Here is a 27,450-nt window from a genome sequence, read left to right as displayed (position 1 = left end):
ATTTTTTTGCATTAGTGCAAATGCTTCTTGTACTGTTCTAGGCAAAGTATAGAGTAACTTCAACAGCCAGCTGAAACCATCCTTGGTGACTTGGAACACCAAGTTCCCCAGATGTTCTCCTTTGTCATGGCCACGGCCATGACCCATGTCCACACTCAACTCTTTCTCCGGTGGTCAGGTTCTGTGGCTGCTACGGACTGCCTTCTCCCTATTTCTCAAGTCGCATTCCAGAAATTATTCCAGCCCTGCTCTGACGTTCCAGCTTCCCAGCCTCACTCCCAAGGCAGCCAAGCCTCACTCTGACATCCCAGTATCCAAGCCTCACTCTGATATTTCAGTATGCTTCAAGCCTCATTCCTGAGGGCATGATATCATCAGTGAGGGCTCACATAAGGAATATTGGGATATTCAAACTTTGCCTTTGAAACAGAGGTCTTGCCAGTGTGTGTTCGTTGCAATTCTAGCTTGTTCTTGTTTTCTTCTCTGTCTTGCCTATGCTCGTTCCTGTTTGGTCCTCAGTTTTGCCTCTGTTTGTTAATGCCTTGTTCCCAGTTTTGCCTCTGTTTGTTTCTGTTTCCTTTGCCTTGCTTTCTAACTCCAGCCCTGCCTCCTAGTGCCTGACCTGTATCTAGTTCTGTTTTCCTGTGCCTCTACACAGTCTAACCCTGCTCTTGGCTCCTGCTATAGTCAAACCCTCTTCCTGGCTCCTGTTATAGCCAAACCCTGCTCCTGGTTTCTGTTGCACTCTAACCCTGCTCCTGGCTCTTGCTACAGTCAACCCTTGCTCTTGGCTCCTGCTATAGTCAATCCCTGTTCCAGGTTTCTGCTACAGCAAAGCTCTGTTCCTGGTTTCTGCTTCAGCCAAGCTCTGTTCCTGATTCCTGATACAGCCAAGCTCTGTTCCTGGTTCCTGCTCCAGCCAAGTCCTACCTTCAAGTTCCAGAATTCCAGTCTTGCTTTCCAGTTTCAGTACAGTTTTCAAGCTCCAGTCCAGCTTTCCAGCTCCAGCCTTGTCTGTCTCCTGTCTGAGCCTGTATTGCCTAGTATCAATCCTATCCTGAGTGATTTGCCTGCCAATAGCCATACTCCTCACTTTCTCCTTGAGTTTGTGACATCCATAATCCGGTGAAGAGGTGTCCTGACAGATAGTCAAGCCTGGTTCTTCCAAGTTGTAAACCTCCTTCATATGCAGATGATTATGACAAGGCTTGAACAAGGTGGTGCACCCATTTTCCAAGATGCATGTTTTGTAGATATCTACACTTGGTCTCCTCAGTCTGTTAAGGCAGACATCACTTACTATCACCCATCCCAGGGTGAGGCAGTAGGCATATGGGGCATCGAGTGGGCCTGCATGTGACCCACAAACTCTGATCAGTGTTGGTGCATCTCTTCCCAACAGAAGTAAGATCTTGGCATTAGGGTCCAAAGGCTGCAGATACTCCGCTATAGGTTGGAGATGACGATGGTGTTGCACAACCTCTGGTATCTGATTACATTCAATAAGAGTCTGTAGATGGGTCTTGTTGCTACCATCCATAGCTTCTATCACATATCCAGTTGCTCTTCTCCCCATCTTCCTTGTCTTCCATGTACAGGTCGTGAGGTGGTAGGGATAATGAGCTCCTTGGATGTCAAATAGGTCAAAGAACTCTTTCCTTGGCAGGGACTGGTTACTCTGCTCATCTGACTTTTTTGCTTGATCTTTTGGATATACTTTAGCTACATAAATCTTGTAGCATGACTGTCCACTGTGGCCTTCTCTGCACACTTATGTACAGTTTAAAGTAACATTCAGTGGTGACAGTTGCTCTACCTCCTTCTTCCCACTGTGGCTGGACTATGAAGCTGGAGTTCTTATAGAAGTAGGCTTATTCTTGCCAGAGTGTAAGGCGCTGACATACTGGTCACTATTGCACTCTGTACACTTGATGGCTGCTTTACAGTCTTTAGCCATGTGCTTGGATAAAGAGCAACATTTGTAGCAGATTCTGTATTTTTTTTCAACAGATCTTTACATTCACTTAAAGGTTTCTCCCTAAACCCTCTACATTTCTTGAGAGGATGAAGTTTCTTATGTATAGAACACTGTCTGTCAGGATCCTCTACTTTCTCTGTAGTAGGAGGATGATCAGTTTGTGGGATTGCAGTTCATCATATGTACAGCTATAGTCTTCTTGGTGTTGCCTTTTATTCTGGAAGTAATCTGTCTTGACTGCTTCGGATGAACTTCACAAAGACTGTGAAGGGAGGAAACCTCTCTTGGTGGTTGTCTTTATACTTGGCACCTACTGATGACCATTTTTCTCTTATGTTATTCAGCAGCTTTGATATAATCTGATTTATATCCCAAGCTGTATCCAAGTAGTACAGACCAGGGATGTTCAGATCAGTCTTGAGTGCTTCCAATTCCTGAAGGAGGTCTCCCAATCCCTGTAACTTGTCATTATCTTTATTCATCACCTTTGGGAAAATCTTTATTCTTTTCATCGATGCCTGTTGAATAGCTTCTGGGCTACCATAGTACTGGTCAGGTCCCTCCCACATCTCTTTCAGTCCTCTGGAAGGCTCATGCAAATATGCATCTGGTATTCCCTGCAAACTCTCAGCTGACTCTTTTCCCAACCATTTTATTACCAGGTTCATTTCTTTGTTCAGGGTAGGCTTCATGATTGCCATGGCCTTCTTAAAGTTAGATTTCCATCGTCTATACTTTTCAGGGCAGTCGAACTCAGTGAGCCACATATTTCCCTTCTTTTTGCAAGCCATGTATGTTGCTATATCTTCTCTCTCTGAGGTCTCTAGCATGGTGGCAGGAGGTTCCTGTGGATGGCTGTTAGCCAGCGTTTGTCTGAAGTCAGGCATAGAGTGTGGCTGATTAGGCAGCTCTTGCTTAAGCACAGGGTGTGTTGCTAAACATAACTGCTCAACTTTTTCCTGAGCACAGTTCCTGGGTAGCACCAGAGTCTGTGGTTGAAATAAAGTGTTTCCTTTGGTGTGCTTTCCCAGTGTGAGAGCCAGTGGTCGTGCATCCATATATATGTGATGCTTTCTTTTCTTCCAGTTTAAGTTTCTCAAGTTCTATGGCTGCTTCTTGTTTACTGTAAAGAACTTTAGATTTGGCAGCCTCTGCATCCATTTATTTATTTATTTATTGCATTTGTATCCCACATTATCCCACCTATTTGCAGGCTCAATGTGGCTTACATAGTTTTGTTATGACATTGTCATTCCAGAATATCAGATACAGTTAGTAGTGTACAGAGATTAAGTAGGGAAGAAAGAGGAAGTGATTAGGTGGGTGATTATAGAAGTGGATTTTCATAGCTGGTTGGGTTTGGACAGTGGATCAGTGAAGCTATTGGTTCTCGTTGTAGGCCTTGTTGAAGAAGTATGTCTTCAGAGATTTGCAAAAGTTATTTGTTTCGACAATTGATTTCAGGTCTGTGGGTAGAGCATTCCATACCTGCATTCTATTTGCATTCCATTTGCAACAAGAGCAATGGATCCTATAGTGGACCTGCTGGAATAGCTTGTCCTGTGTGATTTTAGGGACCTGGAACCTCTAGAATTTCTAGAACTGTGTCTGGAGTTGCCAGAATATTAAGACTGATTTTATCCTGTAGGGGCTATGTGTGTGCCTTTAATTGCTTCTGCCACCATAGCCTGTCATGTTAGGTCAGTGGCCTGTTGTCTCTCTCTTTGGGCCAGACTATCTGATGTATCTTTCCTGTTTAGAAATGGGCAGTATTCCTCTGATTTTTGTTAATATTGGTTATAGGCTATTTGCAGTTACTCAGTATTGATGCTCTTAGCCTTGTTCCCCTTAGAAACCTCAAGCATTTCTTGCTCTACTTTGAGCCAGATTTTTTTAAACAGAGAAACATATTTTTCTACTTCAGCTTCATACATGTTTTTGTCTTTATATGTAAGCACATGCGCCATTCTAGATCTTGAACCCTTCTCATTACCAAGGTTGGCTTCTGATGTGTTCTGTTCAAATTGCACAGTTACCTCTTTGTCTGCTATAACCATGCACTAATAAAATAAATCCTTTTTCCTTTTTTTCTTTTCAGAACCCTTGCAGAGAGACCCTTGGCTTTATGTCAAATGTTGCAGGAACAGCAGGAGCGGGGGGGGGGGGGGAGTGCAGACAGTGGGGGGAGCTTGAGCTCAGATACTTTGCTTGAAAGTGAAGAAAGCTGGAAGTCCCTATATGGCAATCCTCTCTTTTCTAAATAGACTTCAGGCATAGAATATACCTAATTGAAACTTTGTTTGTTGAAGCAAAGATGGGGGGAAGGCACAGCACCTGGCTTCCACTAATTTAGTATGCAGGTTTGCCTTTCTTTGCAGGGAAGCTGGCTCCACATTGTCTGAAGGGGCTTGTGGAGTCTATACAAATCCTTTTCTTATAGACTTGAATGCAAACTCCACAATTCATTCAAACAGACCAGTCTCTTACTTAAATTCACACAGTAATGATCCAAGCCATACAATTATTTAGCTATGATAAACTTCTTCAGAGTGTTTCCTTGAGTGCACCAAAACTGCCTTCTATATAACTCTCCAGCAGCAAGTGTTATCAGGCTTTTTACTTTAGCAGTCCAGATTTCCCCTCCAACTGACACCACAAGTAATTTAAGGAATGCAGTTTACTTTAACAAACTTTTATTTGCTCTGCTAGAGATAGACTTAAGGCTTAGGGCTTTCACACTGCACAGTTCTGCAAAATTATTTAATTTTTACTTAAGGTTACACATTAGAAGCTTTTAAGCAATGTACTTATATGCTCTTTCCTTCACATTGAGGAATGCTTATAATTACTCTGTTTGCACCTGTCGACTAAACTCTTTGTCAGTAGAATCCAGAGTGATCAGGAATTTTTATTCCCCCTGATATTTTTACTGTAGTGTCCATGATGTTTCACTGTACTGTTCTAGGCAATGTATAGAGTAGCTTCAACAGCCAGCAGAAACCATCCCCAAATAGAAGCTTTACCAGTAGACTCAATTCTTTAGCAAATCTGCTTTATTGTAGCACTCATAATAAACAAGAAAACCCAACTTACAGTTCAGTTGCTTAGAAGAGAATTGTTGTCTTCTGCACATAGAATATGTATCTAACCACCCCAGAAGCAAGAAGATGGCTAGAACCTCAGCCCAGCTGAGAAGAAAACCTGTAACACTCAAAGGAGAATAAGGGGGAGAAACTCGTGGAAAATAAATGGGAAATGACTTTACACATATTAATTTGGAAGTTTTATATAGAAACGTAGAAAATGATGGCAGATAAAGACCATATGGCCTATACAGTCTGTACATGTGGAAGGGCATTTTTGATATGACGTGTAAGTCCACTTTGGACATTTTGCTCAAAACGTCCAGAATCCAAGTGCCAAATATAGCAATCTTTGAAACAGCAAAACGTCTATCTCTCTTTTTTTTCAAACATTACCACTTGCTAGATGTTTTTGTGCTTGGGAGTCCTGAGGAGTAATGCTTGGCCTACAGCTTTCACCTATTGCTGTGTTCCTGTGAAGCCTGCTTTCAAGCTTGGTAATTCTGAGGAGTAATATCTCTGCCTTCAGCTTTCACATTTGCTTGGGTTCAGTGAAGTCTGCTGCCAGGCCTGTAAGTCCAGAGCCTCCTGTGCCTCAGTGGAGTCCTTACTCGCTGTATGCAGCGAGTGGCATTGTGCTGTGTTTGGGCCTGTGTGGGCTGGATGACGGGGCATGCTGCAAGTGCAGTGGCTGAGGTCACGTCGCAAGGTATCTCTGGACGAGAGAGCGGTGCTTGGAGCGCGGAGGGGTCTGCGTGAGCTGATCCTGGCTTTTCGGTGCTGTGCAGGGCCGTTGAGTCTTCTACCTTGGGAGCATTGGCTCAGGTTTAGCTTCTTTACCTTGCTTGCCTTGGGAGCGTCGGCTCAGGCTTTGTTGCTTTATCTTGCCTGCCTTGGGAGCATCCGGCTCAGGTGCCTCAGTGACTGGTTGCTTGTCTTAGGAGACATCCCTAGTCTTCTGTGAGCGGAGTGTCCCACTCTTGCCTCCACCTGCGGTGCCGGTTCTCAAGAGACTTTCTTTTCTCTTTGTTTTGCTTCTGCTCCACTCTGGTTTTGAGGGAGCTTGCTGTGGTTGTTCCATGGCTCTTCTGAGTGTACTGACAGAATGAACCCTTTCCTGAACCACTAGTGGTGTTTCCTCTGTCAGCCAAGTATTACCTGTTTGTCTTTGTCCCGTTACGGCGAGCCCTTTGCCTAGACTATTGTGTTCTACTGTATGCCATATGTTTGCATTGCCCTGTTAGTATTGAGATGTGCAGCTAGGCTGCTTGTGTTTGATTTCCCCATACAGCTAGGCTGTTCTACTTTATCTTTACTGTATACTTTATGCTTTGCATTGTGTTTGATAATATTGAGATGCGCAGCTAGGCTGCTTATGATACAACTAGACTGTTCTACTTTACCTTTACTGTATATGTTATGCTTTGCATTGTTTCCGCTAGTAGTGAGATGCGCAGTTAGGCTGCTTATGTTTGTTTCACCTATACAACTAGGCTGTTCTACTTTACCTTATTTTATGTTTTAGGTTTGCCTTGCTTCAGCCAGGTTAGACTGTATAGCTAGGCTGCCTGTTTTCCTTTCTGTGCCGTTTGGCTACCCTTTTAGCCCTGTGTTTTTGCTGCTACGAAAGCTGCCTCAGTTCATCTCCACTTGTGGTCCGGTCCAGTTCTTGGGAGTACTCTTAGTTCTGAGGGGACTCGGTCTACCCAGAGGTGGTTGGGTGATTCTCACGCGGCCACCTCTGGACCAAGGCTGTTGGCCGGAGTTTGTATTTAGTCAGGCAAGGAATGTGGCTGGTCAGGCAGCTCTTGCTTAATCACAGGGTGTTTTGCTGGGTGTAACTGCTCAACTTTGTCTGAGCCCAGTTCCTGGATAGCACCAGAGTCTGTGGTTGATATGAAGCACTTCCCTTGGTGTGCTTTCCTGGAGCGAGAGCCAGTGGTAGGTCATCCATATGCATGTGAACATGTGGATCACTTTGGAACCTTCCAAAAAACTTACTTCATCCAACTATACACCACTACAATAGCCCTTATGTCTGCAGGTGTCAAGGGTACAGTAGCTTTTTGGTGTTGTTTTTTTGGGGGGGGCTGATACTTTCCACCACAAGTGTAACAGTTAGAATGGATTATGGGTCTGGGTCCCCTTCACTACAGTGCACTGCACCAACCACTAGGCTACTCCAGAGACCTGCTTGCTGCTGTAATAGGACTGGTCATAAAATCTGAAGCTGTCATAGAGGCTGGTATATACTGTTTCTTTCACATCTTTTGGGGATGGAAGTGAGTAAGTGACCACTGGGGGAGTAAGGGAGATCATTCCTTTATTCCTCCAGTGGTCATATGGTCATTTAGGGCACTTGTTTGAGGCTTAGTCATTATTTAAAAAACAAAAAATTCACGAGCAGGAAGCTCTAAACTAGAACATCAATAACTAAGTAAGTTTCCAAAAAACAAATCCACAGTCACTCCATCTGTCATCACATAATACAAATGTGAATAACAACTGTTACCTGTGATGACAGATGGAATGACTGTGGATCTGTTTTTTGAAAACTTAGTTATTAATGTTTTAGTCGTTATTAAAACAGGTCTAGCTCAAAACATCTTAGTTTTAGTCCTGGACATTTTGGTTTTGTTCCATTATGGCAGAAAATGTCCAAGTGTTTCCTAAATGTTAGGAAAGCCTAATCCCGCCCTCAACATGCCTCTGACACACCCCACTTGTGATTTGGATGCACTGCAGATGAACTGCATAGATAAACATCTGCAACATAATTTTCAAAAATAATGATTTGAATATTTTGGCAAGCAAAATGTCCAAATGCTGCTTTATGCCACTTTTTAAACGTTTTTCTCTCGAAAATGAGACCCAAAGTCAATTTAGTGAGGGTTTGTTACTCAGATAAAATTTTTGGAACCACAACAGGAATCTGAATGTCATCCCTAGTAGCTATGAAGAGTGTGTCCAGTAAATTAATGCATAAGAGAAAACTACAGTAATAAAGTCTCTGAATACTGTCAGCTGACTCAAATAGATTCTTTCCAGCTATAGTTTTAGTATATATTCCTTTTGGTCTCTGTTTCTTTCTATTTCAATCCCTCCCTCTTTCAAAGACCAACAATGGTGCGTTACAGTTCAGATTACAGTTCAGATTGTTGTTTTAGCAATGCTGTTGATGCATTACCAGTAACGTATTTTGTGTTCAGACATGGTGGTTTCGGGAGTACCCAAGGAGAATGGGATTCTTCATGCCAGTGAAATAGCCAGCATGGCACTAGATCTGGTGGCAGTGTGCAAGACATTTCGAATTCCACACAGGCCCAACACCCAGCTAAAGATAAGAGCTGGCATCCATTCAGGTATGCAAGACCTTGTAACATTACTTCTCTATTAGTAAGACTGTCTATTTACTTGTCTGCAAGGTCAACAATTATTTGCAGATTCCATTAGGAATCTGGAGGAAATCCATGGACTGTGGTGGAATACCCATTAGAGATGTACATGAAAAAAAAAAACTATTTTCCTTGTTCTGTCACTTCATTTTCCAAGTTATTTCAGTTATTGTGTTTTCCATTCAAATCAATGGGGAAAGAAATTCATATTTTTGACTCTAACATTGATCACCATACAACATCAAAGATAAGGAAAACTGGTAAAGTTTCTCAAGCTAGTTCTGGAATTACCCCTAACAAATTTAGGACCTGATATTCAAAAGGAAGAAGCTACTGACCAGAGCTGGCGGTCTGCCGATATTCAGCATTACTTAACCAGGCAGTGCCGCTGAATATCAGCTCTAACTTAACCAGGCAGTGAAGGGATGGTTGGGAGGTGGAGTCAGGGAGGAGCTGGGAGTTTTGTGGGTCCCAACAATATTCAGTACTAGTGCCTGCATAACTGATGGGCCGATGATCAGAAGCAAACGCAGGCACTAAAGGCTGTTAGCGCCATTCTATCACCTGCGTTTGCTACTGCCCTATGATCAGAGCCCCCAAGTACGTGAAACAACATGCTCATGGGCTCTGAATGTAACTAGCATGCAAATGCATGCAAAACAGAGCTCTTAGCGCAAGTAGCATGCAAATCCATGCTAAACCTATTCAACCCCAATGATCAGCGACCAGCGCACCAAAGATTGCAAACCCTATGCAGCTCTGGGCTGGCGTTAGGGTTTGCAGACTATTGGGGAGGAATGGTGAGGCTTGTACAGCATTCATTTGCATGCTAGAAGGCCCCCATTCTCCCACTGCAGCAGCCCCCTCACAGGAACCCCGACCTGACCCCCCTCCAGTGACCGGGGCTGGAGGTCCGCGGACCTCCGGTCCCCCCTGAGAAAGGTTCAGGGGGGGGCTGGAGATCCGGTGGCGGGGCTTCACACCTTAACATAAATAACCCTGAATGATACCATTTACTTCCAAGCCCCACAAAATGATCAATTTCCTTAACTTCTAACAGATCATTAGCAACACTCTGTAAAACATTAAACCAATTATCTACACATTCCTATAAGTCAAAATTCAAAGTAGATGGCAGATAGGGCACAACTGCAACATTTAAACCAATATCAGTTAACTGATGATGTAATTGAAGGAGACCAACAGGCATATTTTCAAAAGAGAAGGGCGCCCATCTTTCGACACAAATCGGAAGATGGGCGTCCTTCTCACAGGGTCGCCCAAATCGGCATAATCAAAAGTCGATTTTGGGCATCCTCAACTGCTTTCTGTCATGGGGATGACCAAAGTTCACAGGAGCGTGTCGGAAGCATAGCGAAGGCGGGACTGGGGCGTGCTTGGGCATCCTCGGCCGATAATGGAAAAAAGAAGGGTGTCCCTGATGAACACTTGGACGACTTTACATGGTCCTTTTTATTTTTTTATGACCAAGCCACAAAAATGTGCCCTAAATGACCAGATGACCACCGGAGGGAATCGGGGATGACCTCCCCTTACTCCCCCAGTGGTCACTAACCCCCTCCCACCCTAAAACAAAAAATGTTTAAATATTTTTTCCAGCCTCAATGCCAGCCTCAAATATCATACCCAGCTCCATGACAGCAGTATGCAGGTCCCTGGACCAGTTTTAGTGGGTACTGCAGTGGACTTCAGGCAGGCGGACCCAGGCCCATCCCCCCCTACCTGTTACACTTGTGCTGGTAAATGTGAGCCCTCCAAAACCCACCAGAAACCCACTGTACTCACATGTAGGTGCCCCCCTTCATCCCTAAGGGCTATGGTAGTGGTGTACAGTTGTGGGGAGTGGGGTTGGGGGGGGGGGTTGGGGGGCTCAGCACACAAGGTAAGGGAGCTATGCACCTGGGAGCTTTTTCTGAAGTCCACTGCAGTGCCCCCTAGGGTGCCCGGTTGGTGTCCTGGCATGTGAGGGGGACCAGTGTACTATGAATGCTGTCTGCTCCCACGACCAAATGGCTTGGATTTGGTCGTTTCTGAGATGGGCGTCCTCGGTTTCCATTATCACTGAAAATCGGGGACGACCATCTCTAAGGTCGACCTAAATGTTGAGATTTGGGCGTTCCCAACCGTATTATCAAAACGAAAGATGGATGCCCATCTTGTTTTGAGAATACGGGTTTCCCCGCCCCTCCAAAGGAGACACATCTAAAATAATAGAGTAAGAAATAAAACAAATGAATGGACCATGACACTGGATCAACAGTTAATAATTTCCAACTGTAGACTAAAGACTGAGATAGAAAAAAACAGATCCAGAATATTCCCTAAATGACAGGGCCAGCTGAACCATTGGACCAGGTGAGGCTCGGGCCCATGGTGCCGGCGATTAAGGGTTCCAAAATACCCAGCCTCTGACCTGAATTGGTCTACAGGTAAAGCCTTTTCTCTCCCCCCCCCCCCCCCACCCCCAGTCAAGTCTCTTCCCTTCTGTCTTCCCCTGTCCCCTCCCCCCACCCCCAGAGGTCCAGTACTACTCTCTCACACTCCCCCATGATCCTGTTTAGTTTACATTGGTCACCAGCGGATGCAGCAAAATGACAAGCTGCCTTCAGCCAGCCTCTGGGTCTTCCCTCTGCTGTATCCTACCTCCTCTGATGCAATTTCCTGTGAGTGAGATGTGGCAAAGGGGAAACCCACAGGGCCACGGGGGAGTGAGGTGGACCCATGGGGAAGGGACAGAGGAGAGGGAAAGAGAGACGGGTTCTAGGAGGGAGAGAGATGCCAGCCCAAGGGATAGAGAGATGCTGAACCTGTGGAAGGGGGGAGGAGAGAGGGGGCGCTGGAAGCAATGCGATGGGAGAGGCACAGTCAAAGCAAATTGGCACAGGGCACCACAATCCCTTGAGCAGACCCTGTTAACTGATGCATAAGAGAATGAACCATTTGAATCAAACCCAGGTTCTCTATGGAATCCATAAAGAAATCATACATACTACTCTTCTGGGAGCCTAAAGGCATATTAAAATCTCTTAATACTAAAAATGTATCATATTTTAAAGACAAATCAGAAATAAACTCCATTAATAAACTAAAATGTTCTGCTGCAGAATCTGGAGGACAATATACAACTAAAATGTGCAGCCCTAAAAGCAACTTGGATGTAACCAGCCAACATGCAATAGAAATCAAATCTACAGTATCTACTTGTGAAAACATCAATTGGAAATGAGAATTAAAAGCAGGACACCCCCACCCCACCCCCTTTTTTTAAACCATGTGGTTTGCTGATACAAATATAGTCTTTGGAACAAACCTGCATAGGTGGAACACTGTCACCTCCAACCATCCAAGTCTCAATAACACCTACAAAATCTAAACCGCGTAGAACAATCCAATCATTAATTACAAACTTCTTTTCATTAATAGCTCTCACATTAATTAGCCCACCAGTTAGCTGTTAAAATTAGGGGGATTATTGAGGGAAATTGGAATTGAACCTCATGGGCTACTCTTATTAAATACATTCCTACTTTTTCCTTATGTGTGACAGAAATTAATACAGAGAGAGATTGACAAGGCACAAATTCATAGTATAATTAAGTTGTAAGAACGACCTAAAACCAAGTATCTTCTGCTCAAGTCACTGCACAAAGGTGCATGGCTTGTGCCCTAGGTGACATACCACATGGAGACAGGACCACCCTAGTCGCTGCACTAATAGCACAGTGTCTGAAGTCAAAGGGTGGGTGGAGCAAGCTCCCACACCCAGGAAGCTTTGATGCATGGTAACCACTAACAACACAGCAGGCAATGGATCCAAGAAAGTTGACAAGCAGAGGATGTTAATCTAATGCTGGTAAGAGCCCATGGAGTTTTGATGTTAACAAAAGAGTTGCTTCCAACTGTCTGCTTCTTAACAGCAGGGTGACTGACTTCACAGGGTGGGCAGAGCAAGCTCCCCACCCAGGAAGCTTTGATGATTGAAAGGGATAGGATGGCTGTTCTTGACAATTCAATCATTAGGAACATAGATATCTGGGTGATTGGTGAGCCTGAGTATCACTTGGTAACTTGCCTACCTAGTATGGAGGTGGTAGACCTCATAGGTCACCTAGATAGAATTTTAGATAGTATTGGGGAGGAGTCAGCTGTCTTAGCAAATGAGTGTACCGATGACATAGGAAAGTGTAAAAGAAAGGGTCTGGAAGCCAAATTTAGGCTGTTTGGTAGAACGCTGAAATCCAGAATCTCCAGGAAAGCATTCTCAGAAATGCTCCCTGTTCTACCCTCAGGACTCAAGAGACAGGCAAAACTCCAGAGTCGGTGTATGGGTGAGATAATGATGCAGGAAAAAAAAAGATTTAGATTTTTTAGAAAATGGGAAACATTCTGGGGAAGGGGAATTTATTCCAAAAGTATGGTCTCAGCTTAACCAGAGTTGAACCAGGTTGCTGATACTAATCTTTATAGAGGAGGTAGAACAACATTTAAACTAGAACATGAAGGAAAGCTGAAAATTTCTCAGGAGCCCATCTTTCGAGGTAAACTATCTTCAAAAAGATATTAGCAAAATGCAGAAATTAGAATATCCCAATAGAGAGGTTATGATAAAAGCTGAAGTTGCCCAGGAGTATTTTAATAATGAACAGATAGAGATAAATGATTCCAAATTACCTCATTAACTGCTACACAGGTTGTAAACATAAATAGAAACCATTCTTTAAACTGTCTGTATACGATTGCCAGGGGGTAGATATTCAGCATGTAATGGTCAGCAGTTTTTAAGCTGCTGACAACTGCAGGCAGAATTAAGTTCAAATATTCAATGCTAGGCCATGTCTGAGCTCTGGAATTGAATATCTGGGTCAACTACAGACCTGTAATGTCCGGGTGCCGGTCGATATTCAGTGCCACTACCTGCATAGGTAACTGGGGAAAGACAGAACTGCTTTTTGTGCAGTCCTATCTGCCTGCTTAGTTATGTGGCCACCAGAATTCAATATGGTTGGGGCCCACATAATGTTTTGCAGCTTCCCAACTACCCACAGTGTACAGTCACTAACTGTATAATGCCACAGTGGTCAGAGGGGATATTCAGTGGTACTGTGCGGTTAACTGCTACTGAATATCCGGGAACAGTCCACTGAGTCAGTTTAAGAGGACAGGAAGCTCTCCTGCCCACTTAAACGCCATTGATTGTTGACCCCAGAAGTAAAAAAAAAAAAAGATGGAAAAGTTAGAATGTATGCAGTAAATGAAGTAGACATAAAATGCATCTCAGAGACCGTGGAAAGAGGACAACCAATGGAACACTTGAACATAAAATCAGCCCAGCCAATAATCAGCCAGCGGCAGTCAGTGTTTTATTAAGTGCTGACTGTTGCTGGCTAAGTTAAGCAGTCTTTACCTGCAGAAATATGTATTTATATAAACTTGCACACCCATAAAGTTATGTACTTACAGCCCATACACACAAAACTTTGCCTGAACTGAATGGAGGCATTCCTAGGACCCAGGCTAAGGAGAGTTATGCACATCCTCTGAAAATTCTGTCATATCTGTATAAATTAACCCAGAAAGTATATACTTAGTAAAAAGCAGTTATACATATACATGCACAATAATTGCCTGGAGTAATTTTCAAAGAGGGAGTGTGCACATACTTTTGCTCTGAAATTTCACTGACACCCACACAGGAAAAAGTGTATGTATACTTTTTATGCATCTGTGTAGTCATAAATCTATCTCTTATATACTCATTTTCACCTAATTCATCTCTATTCAGTCTCCTAAATAGCTTCTGCTTTAAGCTCTGAATGGTAATTTGTTTTTAAACTTGGCAGCCATTCTGTGCGTCCTCCTTCATGATGTCAACATTGATAATTAGTGCAACATTAGTACCAAACTGAAATGAGAATGGAAACTGCTGTTGTGACTGGGGGCCAGATGCACTAAGGTCCTCGGAAGAGCCCTTCCCTTACCGAATCGGTAGGGAACGGCCATGCATCAATGAAACAGAATGCAAATGAGCTGCTCGTTGCAGCTCACTTGCATTCACTATTCCCTCAGAAGCCAGTCGGCCGGTCGAGCATGCGCAGAGCAGCCAAGCATTGTTGTTTCTCTGCAGGACCATAGCACGCTCTAATTGTGCCCTAGTGCAACTTGTCCATTGTCCACTATAGCACTCCTGCTTCTCAAGCCCCCCCTCCTGACGAGTATCCATCCACCTCCTGAAGCCCCCGAAGACCCCATCAAGCGCATTCATCCCCCTCCCACACCTCCCCAGAAGTCCTCTACCAAATAGCTCCCCTACCCCAATGAGCATCAACCCCTCCCAAAGACCCCCACCTCTCTCTAGGTCCCCCTGGGACTATCTGAAGGGTGCTCTGGTGGTCTAGGATATGAAAGGGCAGGCAGCAGCAATCCCAATCACTTCTGCCTCTGCTGGTTTGGGTTCTACTGCTAGAGGTCACAGCCACCATTTTGTATTTTGAATCTGGAGCTGACACAAGCAGCAGTGACTGAGGATCACTGCTGCCCTCCCTACCCTAGACCATCAAGACATCCTTCAGGTAGGCCTGAGAGAGCATATGAGAAGGTGGAGAATCTTCAGTGGGATGTATGCTCTTTGGGCTGAGGGGGCGGGGGCTGCAGGAGAGGGATGGATGCGTTTGGGAGGGGGATGAAAAGAGAGGAAGGGGAGATGCTGGCCAAGCAAAGGAGACAATGAACCAGGGCCCAATTTTTGCCTTGTTATGGCCCTTTTTCTCTGGGTCTAGTCACAGAGCAGGTTACCAAATGCTTTCTCTCCAACTGAATACTTCAGATGTTAGAGAGCTAGCAGGGAAATGATACAGATTAATTAACATATTAGGTAAACACTGCCTCTGAAAGCTGAAGGCTAAATTAGACACAGATATATCAATGCCAGTCCATATCTGGGCACTGGCATTAAATAACCAGGTCATCAGTGAACATGGAAATTATGCCGGTGTCAGCCTATAATCCAGGGGCGTAGCTAGACAACAGATTGTGGGTGGGCCTAGGCAAGAAGTGGGTGGGCACCAAGTGTTCCCCCCCCCCCCCCCCCCAAAAAAAAAAAAATATTTCAGCTGGCAGGAAAATGCTTCTTTCCACATTGGCAGTCTGCAAAGGCATGTGCTGAAAACTGAGCATGCGCAGGTTACGGTATAGTTGAGAGTAACGTTTTTGTTACCGTTAGGCGGAAGTCTTCAGCTGGCGGAGCTTGGGATCCCCACCAGCTACTGTTGGGTGGGCCTAAGCCCTAAGTAGGTGGGCCCTGGCCCACCCAGGCCCACCTGTGGCTACGCCACTGCTATAATCAAATGAACTTGGGAAAATCCACTGCTTATTTCTAGGATAAGCAACATAAAATGTATTGTACTATTTTGGGATCTTGCCGGGTACTTGTAACCTGGATTGGCCACTGTTGGAAACAGGATACTGAGCTTGATGGACATTCGATCTGTTCCAGTGTGGCAACACTTATGTAATTAACAACAAACAGTACTCCTGTTCTGTGGGGTTTTTTATCACAGGGATAAGAACAGTGGCTTTATATTGCAGTGGAGTTTTTTTCTTTCTTCACTTGAGAACTTGTTGGATACAAAGATCAGCAATGTTCAGTATCTGCTACAATTATTAAGAACTGGGTTTTGTGTGCCCTTGTGTTTTTTTAGGGCTCATTGACTGATCTTTATTGTGATTGTGCTCTGATGATACACAGAGACTGAAGAAACTGCAATTTAGGGTTTATGTTCAATGTTCTTTGTGGGATTTATATATGTGATCAGGGTATAAGTCTGGTGTGGATGGCAGTGTGAGTGAGTTGCAGGGATATTATTTGGTAATTCTTTTAATACACTGGTTTGTTTTCACTAATAAAGATTTTGTAATTTATATAGAACAGGAGTACTGTTTGTTGTTAATGTTTTAGGTACCTACTATTATATATATATATCCCCTATTAGGATTAACACTTATGTAATGCCAGCACACATGTACCTAACTGAGCAGAAATAGGACTACTTTTATATGGTTCTGTCAAATATGTGGGAGCTGGCATTGAATATCTTCCAACTCTGCCCCTGCCCCTGCACCTGCACCACCCCAGTACTAAACAGACAGTGCTGAGCTGATCACATCAATGTTTCAGCCGCACTGTGTGCTTAGGTGCTGAAGAAAATCTGGAGATGGCCTGCTGAGCGTGGTTTAAGTGAAAGGAATCTGTCCTGCCTTCTTAAATCATGATGAATACTGACCCCCTACAAAGATAATATTTTCTTGTTCTGTAATTTCAGGGAGCCCAATATTCAGCTGGCGGCAATCAGCATTTTGCTGACCACCACCGGCGTTATCCCCAGAAAATCAATGCCAGCCCATGTCAGGGCTTTGGCATTGAATTTTTAGGTATACTGAGCCAGCTAAAACATGGCCAGTTAAATGCAATATTCAGCACTTAACCAGCTATAGTGAACCGCATAAAGATAGGACTGCTATGCATTCCTCTTTATGTGGTTACCTTGGCCTGTTGCATGCTGAATATTGATACTTAACTGGTCAAGTGCTGACTCTGCCCTCAAAATTGCCAGTTTTGAGTTGGGCACTAACCAGACATTTTCAGAAGCACTATCCGGTTAAGTGTCACTGAATATGACCGGCAACTCCAAACAAGTGATTGAACTGTCCAGGAGCCATTTCTAGCCAGTTAAACCGCTTTGAATTTCGACCCAGGCATTTCTGTTATTTTTGGTGGCTAAGCATAACTAGTACATATATATGAAGACTGGCAGTATATACAATAGGTCAAACATCTTTGTGTGGGTTTTAAATATAAGTGAAATCATGAAAGAAATATATGTCTATTTTCATATCCATGAAAACTGGGAAATTTGGAAACTGGAGGATTATCAGGGGCATTTACGAAAGAGAAGGGCGCCCATCTTTCGACACAAATTGGGAGATGGGCGTCCTTCTCTCAGGGTCACCCAAATTGGCATAATTGAAAGCCGATTTTGGGCATCCTCAACTGTAGTCCTTCGCGGGGACGACCAAAGTTCACAGGGGCGTGTTGGAAGCATAGCAAAGGAGGGACTGGGGCGTACTTAAGAGATGGGTGTCCTCAGCCAATAATGGAAAAAAGAAGGGCGTCCCTGTTGAGCATTTGGTCAAATTTACTTGGTCCATTTTTTTTCACAACCAAGCCTAAAAAAGGTGCCCAAACTAACCAGATGACCACCAGAGGGAATCGGGGATGACCTCCCCTTACTTCCCCAGTGGTCACCAACCCCCTCCCACCCTAAAAAAAATTTAATTTTTTTTTTGCCAGCCTCAAATGTCATACCCAGCTCCATGACAGCAGTATGCAGGTCCCTGGAGCAGTTTTAGTGGGTGCAGTGCACTACAGGCAGGCAGACCCAGGCCCATCCCCCCTACCTGTTACACTTGTGCTGGTAAATGTGAGCCCTTCAAAACCCACCAGAAACCCATTGTACCCACATCTAGGTGCCCCCCTTCACCCCTTAGGGCTTTGGTAGTGGCGTACAGTTGTGGGGAGTGGGTTTTGGTGGGGGGGGGGGAGTTGGAGGGGCTCAGCACACAAGGTAAGGGAGCACTTGGGAGCAATTTGTGAAGTCCACTGCAGTGCCCCCTAGGGTGCCCAGTTGGTGTCCTGGCATGTGAGGCGGACCAGTGCACTGCAAATGCTGGCTCCTCCCACTATCAAATGCCTTGGATTTGGTCGTTTTTGAGATGGGCGTCTTCGGTTTCCATTATCGCCGAAAACCAGGGACAACCATCTCTAAGGTCGACCATCTCAACATTTAGGTCTACCATTTCTAAGGTCGACCTAAATGTAGAGATTTGGGCTTCCCCGACCATATTATTGAAACAAAAGATGGATGCCCATCTTGTTTTGATAATATCGGTTTCCCCGCCCCTTCGCCAGGACGTCCTTACAGATGGGTGCCCTTAGATATGGTCGTCCCCGTTCGATTATGCCCCTCCACGTAAGGTAGATTTCATTCCTCTTCACTCTCAAACAAGGGAGAAACACCAGAAGTATATATTTGTGAGATTTTGGGTTTGGGTTTTTTTTTTTTTAATCTAAAGAGTACTTAAATAATTTTTTCCTAATCAGCAAGAGCCTTTGTTTTATCTGGATTTGTGTTTTTTCTCTGAATCTATATGTTTATGTTTGAGTCTATTTATCAAGTTATCCAACTACAGTGGTGGAAATAAGTATTTGATCCCTTGCTGATTTTGTAAGTTTGCCCACTGACAAAGACATGAGCAGCCCATAATTGAAGGGTAGGTTATTGGTAACAGTGAGAGATAGCACATCACAAATTAAATCCGGAAAATCACATTGTGGAAAGTATATGAATTTATTTGCATTCTGCAGAGGGAAATAAGTATTTAATCCCTCTGGCAAACAAGACCTAATACTTGGTGGCAAAACCCTTGTTGGCAAGCACAGCGGTCAGACGTCTTCTGTAGTTGATGATGAGGTTTGCACACATGTCAGGAGGAATTTTGGTCCACTCCTCTTTGCAGATCATCTCTAAATCATTAAGAGTTCTGGGCTGTCGCTTGGCAACTCGCAGCTTCAGCTCCCTCCATAAGTTTTCAATGGGATTAAGGTCTGGTGACTGGCTAGGCCACTCCATGACCCTAATGTGCTTCTTCCTGAGCCACTCCTTTGTTGCCTTGGCTGTATGTTTTGGGTCATTGTCGTGCTGGAAGACCCAGCCACGACCCATTTTTAAGGCCCTAGCGGAGGGAAGGAGGTTGTCACTCAGAATTGTACGGTACATGGCCCCATCCATTCTCCCATTGATGCGGTGAAGTAGTCCTGTGCCCTTAGCAGAGAAACACCCCCAAAACATAACATTGCCACCTCCATGCTTGACAGTGGGGACGGTGTTCTTTGGGTCATAGGCAGCATTTCTCTTCCTCCAAACACGGCGAGTTGAGTTCATGCCAAAGAGCTCAATTTTTGTCTCATCTGACCACAGCACCTTCTCCCAATCACTCTCGGCATCATCCAGGTGTTCACTGGCAAACTTCAGACGGGCCGTCACATGTGCCTTCCGGAGCAGGGGGACCTTGCGGGCACTGCAGGATTGCAATCCGTTATGTCGTAATGTGTTACCAATGGTTTTCGTGGTGACAGTGGTCCCAGTTGCCTTGAGATCATTGACAAGTTCCCCCTTTGTAGTTGTAGGCTGATTTCTAACCTTCCTCATGATCAAGGATACCCCACGAGGTGAGATTTTGCGTGGAGCCCCAGATCTTTGTCGATTGACAGTCATTTTGTACTTCTTCCATTTTCTTACTATGGCACCAACAGTTGTCTCCTTCTCGCCCAGCGTCTTACTGATGGTTTTGTAGCCCATTCCAGCCTTGTGCAGGTGTATGATCTTGTCCCTGACATCCTTAGACAGCTCCTTGCTCTTGGCCATTTTGTAGAGGTTAGAGTCTGACTGATTCACTGAGTCTGTGGACAGGTGTCTTTCATACAGGTGACCATTGCCGACAGCTGTCTGTCATGCAGGTAACGAGTTGATTTGGAGCATCTACCTGGTCTGTAGGGGCCAGATCTCTTACTGGTTGGTGGGGGATCAAATACTTATTTCCCTCTGCAGAATGCAAATAAATTCATATACTTTCCACAATGTGATTTTCCGGATTTAATTTGTGATGTGCTATCTCTCACTGTTACCAATAACCTACCCTTCAATTATGGGCTGCTCATGTCTTTGTCAGTGGGCAAACTTACAAAATCAGCAAGGGATCAAATACTTATTTCCACCACTGTATATGCCATGTATTCATTCAAATCATTGGAAAGACCAGAGAACGTTTTCCATTCTAATAGGGCCTGTTGTTGCTGGTGTGGTCGGGACCAAAATGCCACGATATTGTCTCTTTGGAGATACTGTGAATACAGCCTCAAGAATGGAGTCAACAAGTGAAGGTAAAGTCAACCCAGTGACCACAGTAGTGAAAAGCACACACGTATTTTTAATTCCACAGACTTAGCAGAATTTTCAAAGTGAAAATATTTGCACACTTTTACTTTGAAAATTACCTCAGGAAAAATGCAGATACCTTTTGTGGAGTAAAAATATCAACATAGTTTTGAAAACGAAAAACTATACACATAAGTACAACCCCTTCTCCAGCACTGTCCCCAGGAATGCCTCTTCAAACTGCAGATAAACTTAAACGCAAAGAGGCAGGAACATTTACTCATAGAAAACAGTTATGCAAAAGTCAGTTTCCATTGGCAAAATGGCTTTAAAACTTACCCTCCCTACGAAAGTCTCCTATAGAAATATTAGTAGTGACCTTGTCTATCTATGGTTTGATAGGTATTACATTCATCCTCTTGACTCAAAAGCGATCAGATTAACACAAAATTATTCGATCCATCTCTGTATTTTACTTTCAAAATACATTACAGAGGTGAGATGTGCCCTGGCCCTGGTGGATCAGGTGGCCCAGTGTCTTCAGTTCTTATAAATGAAGTTACAGTAGCTGTGACCGGTCAAGAACCATTTATTTTTTTCCCTGTTAGGACTGTAGTAGAATGAATCTCTTTTATGAAGGCCCCAGGCTCTCATTTCTCTTCTAGTTCCAAGAAATGGCTATGCATGGTACAGAGCAAATGATTATGCCTTCCCAGGTTCATTTGGCTGCCTCTTGTGCCCCCCCTCCCCCACCCCCTCCTGGGCACATAATTCTTTTTTACACAAGAAACACAAAGCAAGAAGCAACACATCTTTTGAGATTTGGATTGCTTATTTGCTATACTGCCCTACGAGCCTGCTCCTTCCCTCTGACTCCACTGGTACTTGGACTTGTTCTTTTTCCCTAGAAGCACTTGGGGGTGGCATGTTGCCAGTGTTCCATACTTCATCATTTTTCCCATTGGCACGTGTGGTAGGTTCCTCTCTCTTCTATGGTTGTGGCTCAATTTGTACTTAGATTTTAGCAAAGCCTTTGACACAGTTCCACATAGAAGACTTACAGGAACTTGGGGCTTTCGCATGCGGCTTTCAGTAAGGGTGCAAAGGAAGTACAAGAAAAATTTGGCGGGGTACATTTGCACCCCCTTGCACCCCTTTAGCAACTCCTATGTGTACTACCCATTGAAATCAGTGCTGGAAGTCCGATAATGCACTGAGATGGGATGCTCAGACATCTAGGACTGTCCCACATCTCCAGCCTGGAACTGGGTAAATTGGTATTTCTGTTTACATATAAATTTGCACATGTATGTTATGTTTGCAAAATGGCAACACAAAAGCAACTATGTTCACATGGCTTCAAAACAACCCTGTTGCCATAGATCTGGGTAATTTCTGTAAGAACTAGTTAGTTTTCTGAATGGTTCCAAGTCACCAGGGAGTGGCTCAAGCAGCCCAGGTTTTGCCACACTTCATCTCTGGATTGTGGATTTGTATCTCTAAGGGCAACCAGCGTGGAGCAATGGAGCGATACCAGGGCTGCCTTGGCTTGTCCCTGGTGACATAGAACCAGCTGGTAAGCTCCACTTACAAAAAGAGATGCACAAATAAAACTGAGAACACAGATGCCTAACATAGCATGCAAGTCTCACATGTCTGCTTTCAGCATGAAACCAAACACAAGAATATCAGATATAAGAAGACAAAGTGCTTGATGACAACCTTGTATGTGGCCCAAGTTGGTGCATGCAGACCAGACTCCGCTTCCAGAAACCTAGTAACAATAGCATTATAGCAAGTGGAAATATCATGCTGTATGCAAATGGCATGAGTTTTCACCCGATCAATGCTTAGATGTGATTATGTTTCAGAAGCCAAGGAAACTGTCACTGTTGTCTGAGTTTTTGTTTTTTTTCTAGCTCTCAAAATACAGTGCAGCGCAAACACACATGAACTGTTGGAGCAGATTGGAAACTACAGATTGGTTTGCCGTGGCAATTTACAAATCAAGGTATGTTTACAGGTTCAATCATTTACATCAAAGGGACAGGTTGCAAGGAAAGTGCTCTCTGGGAGAGAGAAAGCAGTTTCAGGATGTACCAGCAGGTAGGTGTTTTAAAGGTACGAAACAAGCCTTGGCTTTCATAGCCAACAATGTGAGATGTGGGTTGGTCACATCATGAAAACTGTTTGTGAGCAATACATAATAAATGTCGGCAGATAAAGACCTGCACTGTCTGTCCAGTCTGACCAACTCTGCACAGGTTCCACTTCATGATTAAATATTGGTATAAATCTCTATCTCTCCCTGCCAGTTTTGGGGCACAGAGACACTGGTCCTACTTCCTAACTAGTGGAGTTGCCATTGAAGCCTCTTCCACCCTCAGTCCCAGTGGTGTAGCTATGGGGGACCTCAGGGGCCTGGACCCCCCCCCCCCCAAATTGGCTCTGGGTCCCTGGTTTGGCTGGCGGGAGTCCCCAACCCCTGCCAGCTGAAGCCTTTGTCCAGAGCTGGTCTCCGGTGCCGCTGCATTGCCTGCCCTGCTCTGCTCTCTCTTCCTTATGGCGGTGCAGGAAACCAGCGCTGGACAAAGGCTTCAGCTGGCAGGGGTTGGGGACCCCCCTCCAGCCAAGGTATGTGTGGCAGTGGTGGAGGTGCTTCAGCTGGTGGGGGTTGGGGACCCCCGCTAGCCAAGGTATGTGCAGCAGCGGCAGTGGGGGGGGGGGGGGGACAGCGGGGAGACAGACCAAAATGTGCCCTTTCACTATAGATTCTGGTCTCCTTCCACCTCAAGGTCTGGCTACACCCCTGCTCGATCCTGATTTGTTTTTGCCATTTACGGGACCCAGACCGTAGAAATCTGCCCGGCATTGGTCTTAATTCCCAATCTCTGCAACTGTTGTCAAAGCACACTCCAGTTATGAGGTCATTTAAGTTTTGCTTTTATTGGATTCCATCCTTTATGCTATATAGTGTTCCGTGTTTAAACTATGCATTCTTAAATTCCGTCACCATTTTTGTCCTTATAATCTCCCACGGGAGAATATTCCAGGCATCCACCACCCTTTCTATGAAAAAGTATTTTTGTCTTGGTTTTGTGAGCAATATCCCTTGGTTTTCAGGGAAATATGGAATATAAATATTATTTATTTATTTATAGTACATTTCTACCCCACATTTTCCCACACACGCAGGCACAATGTGGCTTACATAGGAGAAGTAAAAATGACAATTACATTAATTGAGCTGATGTTAACTTGTTTGCTTCACTTTAAAATCCCCACTGGTGGCCAGCACTTAACACCACAGCAAGGTTTGTCATTATCACATGTTAGTGCATAGTAATACTGGGAATTTCTGTGTGCTAAGGTCATTTCTACCGCAGCCTTAAAATTCTATTTTTCAATTTATGTTTTTTTAGGCCATGCACTAATGTTAGCATTAGCACGCGGCAACTGGAACAAAACAATGTGGAAGCACTTACCGCCTCCTATTTAGGAAGCACTAAAGGCTCCCGGGTTAAGCCTGTGTAAACCAGCTAGCGTTTAGCAATGTCAGTGCACTGATTTACACTTCCATGCCCATGCCCCGCCCCGCTCCAAAAAATAGCGTGTGATTACAACGTGCTACTAGCAAAACTCATGCAAGACGCTTTAACACGCATCCTGTGTCAGACCATTTTTACTGCATTGAGGGGTCCTTTTACTAAGGTGTGCTAATGGATTTCAAGCATAGTAGTGATTTTTGTGCACTACATGATAAGATGCCATTATATTCTTATGGGCGTCTTATTTAGCATGCACTAATCATCCTAAGCGTGCGTTAAAGATTAATTCAGCTTTGTAAAAGGGCTCTAATAACTAGAAAATCTCTGTGTTAACTGTTGGAAGCATTCCCTTCATCTTTCCATAGAGTTAATGCAAAGAAAATGTACTTCTCGTACTGATCTTTAAATGCATCCACTCTGCAGCCCCCCATCACCTCTCCACTCTCCCTACATTCCTCCCCGTAAACTCTGCTCACTGGACAAATCTCTCTTGTCATCCCCCTTCTCCTCCACTGCTAACTCCAGGCTTCGCTCCTTTTCTCTCGTGGCACGTTATGCCTGGAATAGATTTCCTGGACCTATACGTCTAGCTCCATCTCTACCTGTTTTCAAATCTATGCTGAAAACCCACCTTTTCACTGCTGCTTTTTAGCTCCCATTACTTCCCTCACCTGTAACTGTCTTGTCTGTTTGTATTATTTAGATTGTAAGCTCTTTTGAGCAGGGACTGTCTCTTTGTATCAGGTGTTCAGCGCTGCGTGCGTCTGGTAGCGCTATACAAATGCTAATAATAATTTGTCACATGGTAACTGCACTGTAGAGAGCATGACTGGCACTGACCCATATCCAGACTGTAAGGCACAGCCCTCATCCATTCTCTTCCCTATTCACATTAACTGATAACATGGCAGTAAGGACGCACTAATTGCTAAGGCACTGCATGAACAGCTGCATTAATAGCTCCGTAGTATTTTGTTAACCTTTTTTTTTTTTCGTTTGATTGGATTGTAGATATCGCAGGCATTTGTTTGTAAGGCAATAGGTTTTTATAGAAAATGAAATCATTTTGAATCGGACAGTAACTATTTTGTTCTTTTTTCTTAGGGAAAAGGGGACATGGTGACGTATTGGCTAGAAGGAAAGCATGTGAAGTCGGTGACAAAAGGGAGTGCAGACACCCCTGCAATCATTCAGAACCCTGGCAGGGACCCTTTTGGTTTGATACCAGGCGTCACATCTAACAAGCCTCTAACAACCCCAGCTTAAAAAGGAGCCTGATCCTTTCATATTTGCTTAGATCGCTCTTTCTGTAGAGTTTGGAGACTGAGCTTTTTAGCATACGCATAATATAATCCGTAAGAGACCTGAATTATTCAAAAAGCTTTCATTGTTTAATGACATCTCTGGAACCAAGCAAGTAACTGGATGTTCTACTCTTTGGATTGTTCTGAACTTGAGAAGACCATTAATCACTGGTTTCCTGTCTCCCATAACAGATGAAACTCGCTGTCAGTGATAGATGTTTGGTTGTGTGCATGTCTCTCATAGTGAGAGAGTATATCTTTGTCACCAGCTATTCAAGGATAGAAATCTTCCGTTTACAGTTGAAATGCTCACTGGAAAGAATTTTCCTGTTCCTTACAGGTTCATTAGAAAACTAGCGTAGTGTAGTGGTAGGTTTGTCTGAAATAAAGTGTCAGGCCATAAAGTTCAGCCGTCAAAATATGGCAATAGCAAATCAAAGATCAAAGTGCATCAAAACTCCAGAGCTAAAAGACTGAGAACTACTACTACTACTACTTATCATTTCTATAGCGACCTGAGGGACCCCAGTATTCAAAAAAAGCTGAGCTCCTAAATTTGTGCTCCTAAGTTTTGCATCTAAGTTTGTGCCCTGTTTTTTGCCAAAGTTAGGAGCCTAAATTTCCAGATGAAAATTCATCTTAAGAGCATAAAAGTTATGCTCATAAATTTAAACCTGCCATTTTTTGCCTCTGGGCAAGTCACTTAACCCTCCATTGCCCCTTGTACAAAATAAGTACCTGAATATATGTAGACCGCTTTGAATGTAGTTGCAAAAACCTCAGAAGGGCGGTATATCAAGTCCCATTTCCCTTCCCTACATTTATGAGCCTAATTTATCATGCCAGTGCTGAAAATCAGTGCTAAGCTCCTATATTCTTTTCCCCACCCTAAATCCACCCCTGTTGCCACCCACATTTTATGCTCCTAGATTTAAGAGTTCATAGAAATTTTGAGTAAAAATGTATGCACTCAGTCCTAGTAAATTTTCAAGGAGGCCTCTCAAAGGGGACCTTTTACTAAAGGGTTGGTATGCGGCAACAGGCTTGCTGGAGCCCAGCGGTAGTTCCCACCTCCAGCATGTGCCATTTCTGTCGCTACAAAAAAGTTTCTGTTTTTGTAGCCCTGGTGCTTACCTGGCATGGCGCTGCCTGGTTACCACCGAGTTAACACGGGAGCCCTTACGGCCACCTCAAGTGGTTCACTTCAGGGGCATAGCTACGGGTGGGCCTGGGTGGGCCCAGGCCCACCCAATTTCAGCTCAGGCCCGCCCGCCCACCCAGCTGATCTCTCCAGACTTGCAGCAGCGGCAAAATGGCGGGCAGCGGCACTAAAAGCATAAAGCAGTGAAGCTCTTCGATTCCGTCCATTGCTTTCCATTTCCTGCCCTCTCAGCGTCCCGCCCGCCCAAAAGGAAATGACATCAAAGGAAGGCGGGACGCTGAGAGGGCAGGAAACGGAAAGCGAAGGACAGAATCGAAGAGCTTCGCTGCTTTATGCTTTTAGTGCCACTGCCCGACAGTTCGCCGCTGAAACTACAGAAGGAAGCCATTTTTTAAAAATCTCTGTTTCTACTCCCCTGCGCAGCCGTCGCCATTCACTTAAAGCACAGCAAGCAAACCAGTGAGCTGCTGTGCTGTCTGCATCCACGTTGTCTTCTTTATTCAGCAGAGGGTGGTGAGCAGAGGGAAGGATGGGACTGGGAGGGGTGGTAAGTACAGAGTATGGGGAATGGGTGACTAATGAAGTGGGTGAAAGATGGGGGAGGAATTTAGGAGACTGGGTAAGGGAGAGACAGAGGGGGGAATGGGAGTGCTGGAGAGGGAATGAGAGGGAGGTGGTCAAAGGGGAGAGAGGAGCATCGATGGACATGGATGGGAGGACAAGGACCAGGGAGAGAGGAGAAATTGCTGGACATGGAGGGGAGGGCAAGGGAGAGAGGAGAATTTCTGGATATGGATGGATGGTGGGAGGGGGGCAGGGGAGAGAGGAGAATTGCTGGATATGGTTGATTAGATGAATGGAGGGCAGGGGAGTTGCTGGACATGGGTGGATAGAGGGGAGGGCAGGGGAGAGGAGAGTTGTTGGACATAGGTGGATGGAGGGGAGGGTAGAAGAGAGTTGCTGGACATG

The 27,450-nt window shown here is 44.5% G+C and overlaps 1 protein-coding gene across 1 annotated transcript in view; it reads left to right on the top strand.

Moving 5' to 3' along the window:
• LOC115461921 (atrial natriuretic peptide receptor 1-like) overlaps nt 1-25,281 on the top strand; it is a 145,895-nt gene extending 120,614 nt beyond the window's left edge. Inside the window, exons 20-23 of the mRNA XM_030191971.1 lie at nt 8,271-8,423; nt 20,374-20,472; nt 22,387-22,478; nt 25,120-25,281. Of these exons, the coding sequence (XP_030047831.1) occupies nt 8,271-8,423; nt 20,374-20,472; nt 22,387-22,478; nt 25,120-25,281 (506 nt within the window). The remainder of the gene's footprint in view (nt 1-8,270; nt 8,424-20,373; nt 20,473-22,386; nt 22,479-25,119) is intronic.
• The last annotated feature ends 2,169 nt before the right edge of the window (nt 25,282-27,450 follow it).

The sequence above is a fragment of the Microcaecilia unicolor genome, chromosome 2, assembly GCF_901765095.1.
Source record: "Microcaecilia unicolor chromosome 2, aMicUni1.1, whole genome shotgun sequence".
In the NCBI taxonomy this organism is placed as follows: domain Eukaryota; kingdom Metazoa; phylum Chordata; class Amphibia; order Gymnophiona; family Siphonopidae; genus Microcaecilia; species Microcaecilia unicolor.
The sequence above is the reverse complement of the archived record's forward strand: the minus strand, read 5'-3'. Positions and strand labels throughout refer to the sequence as shown.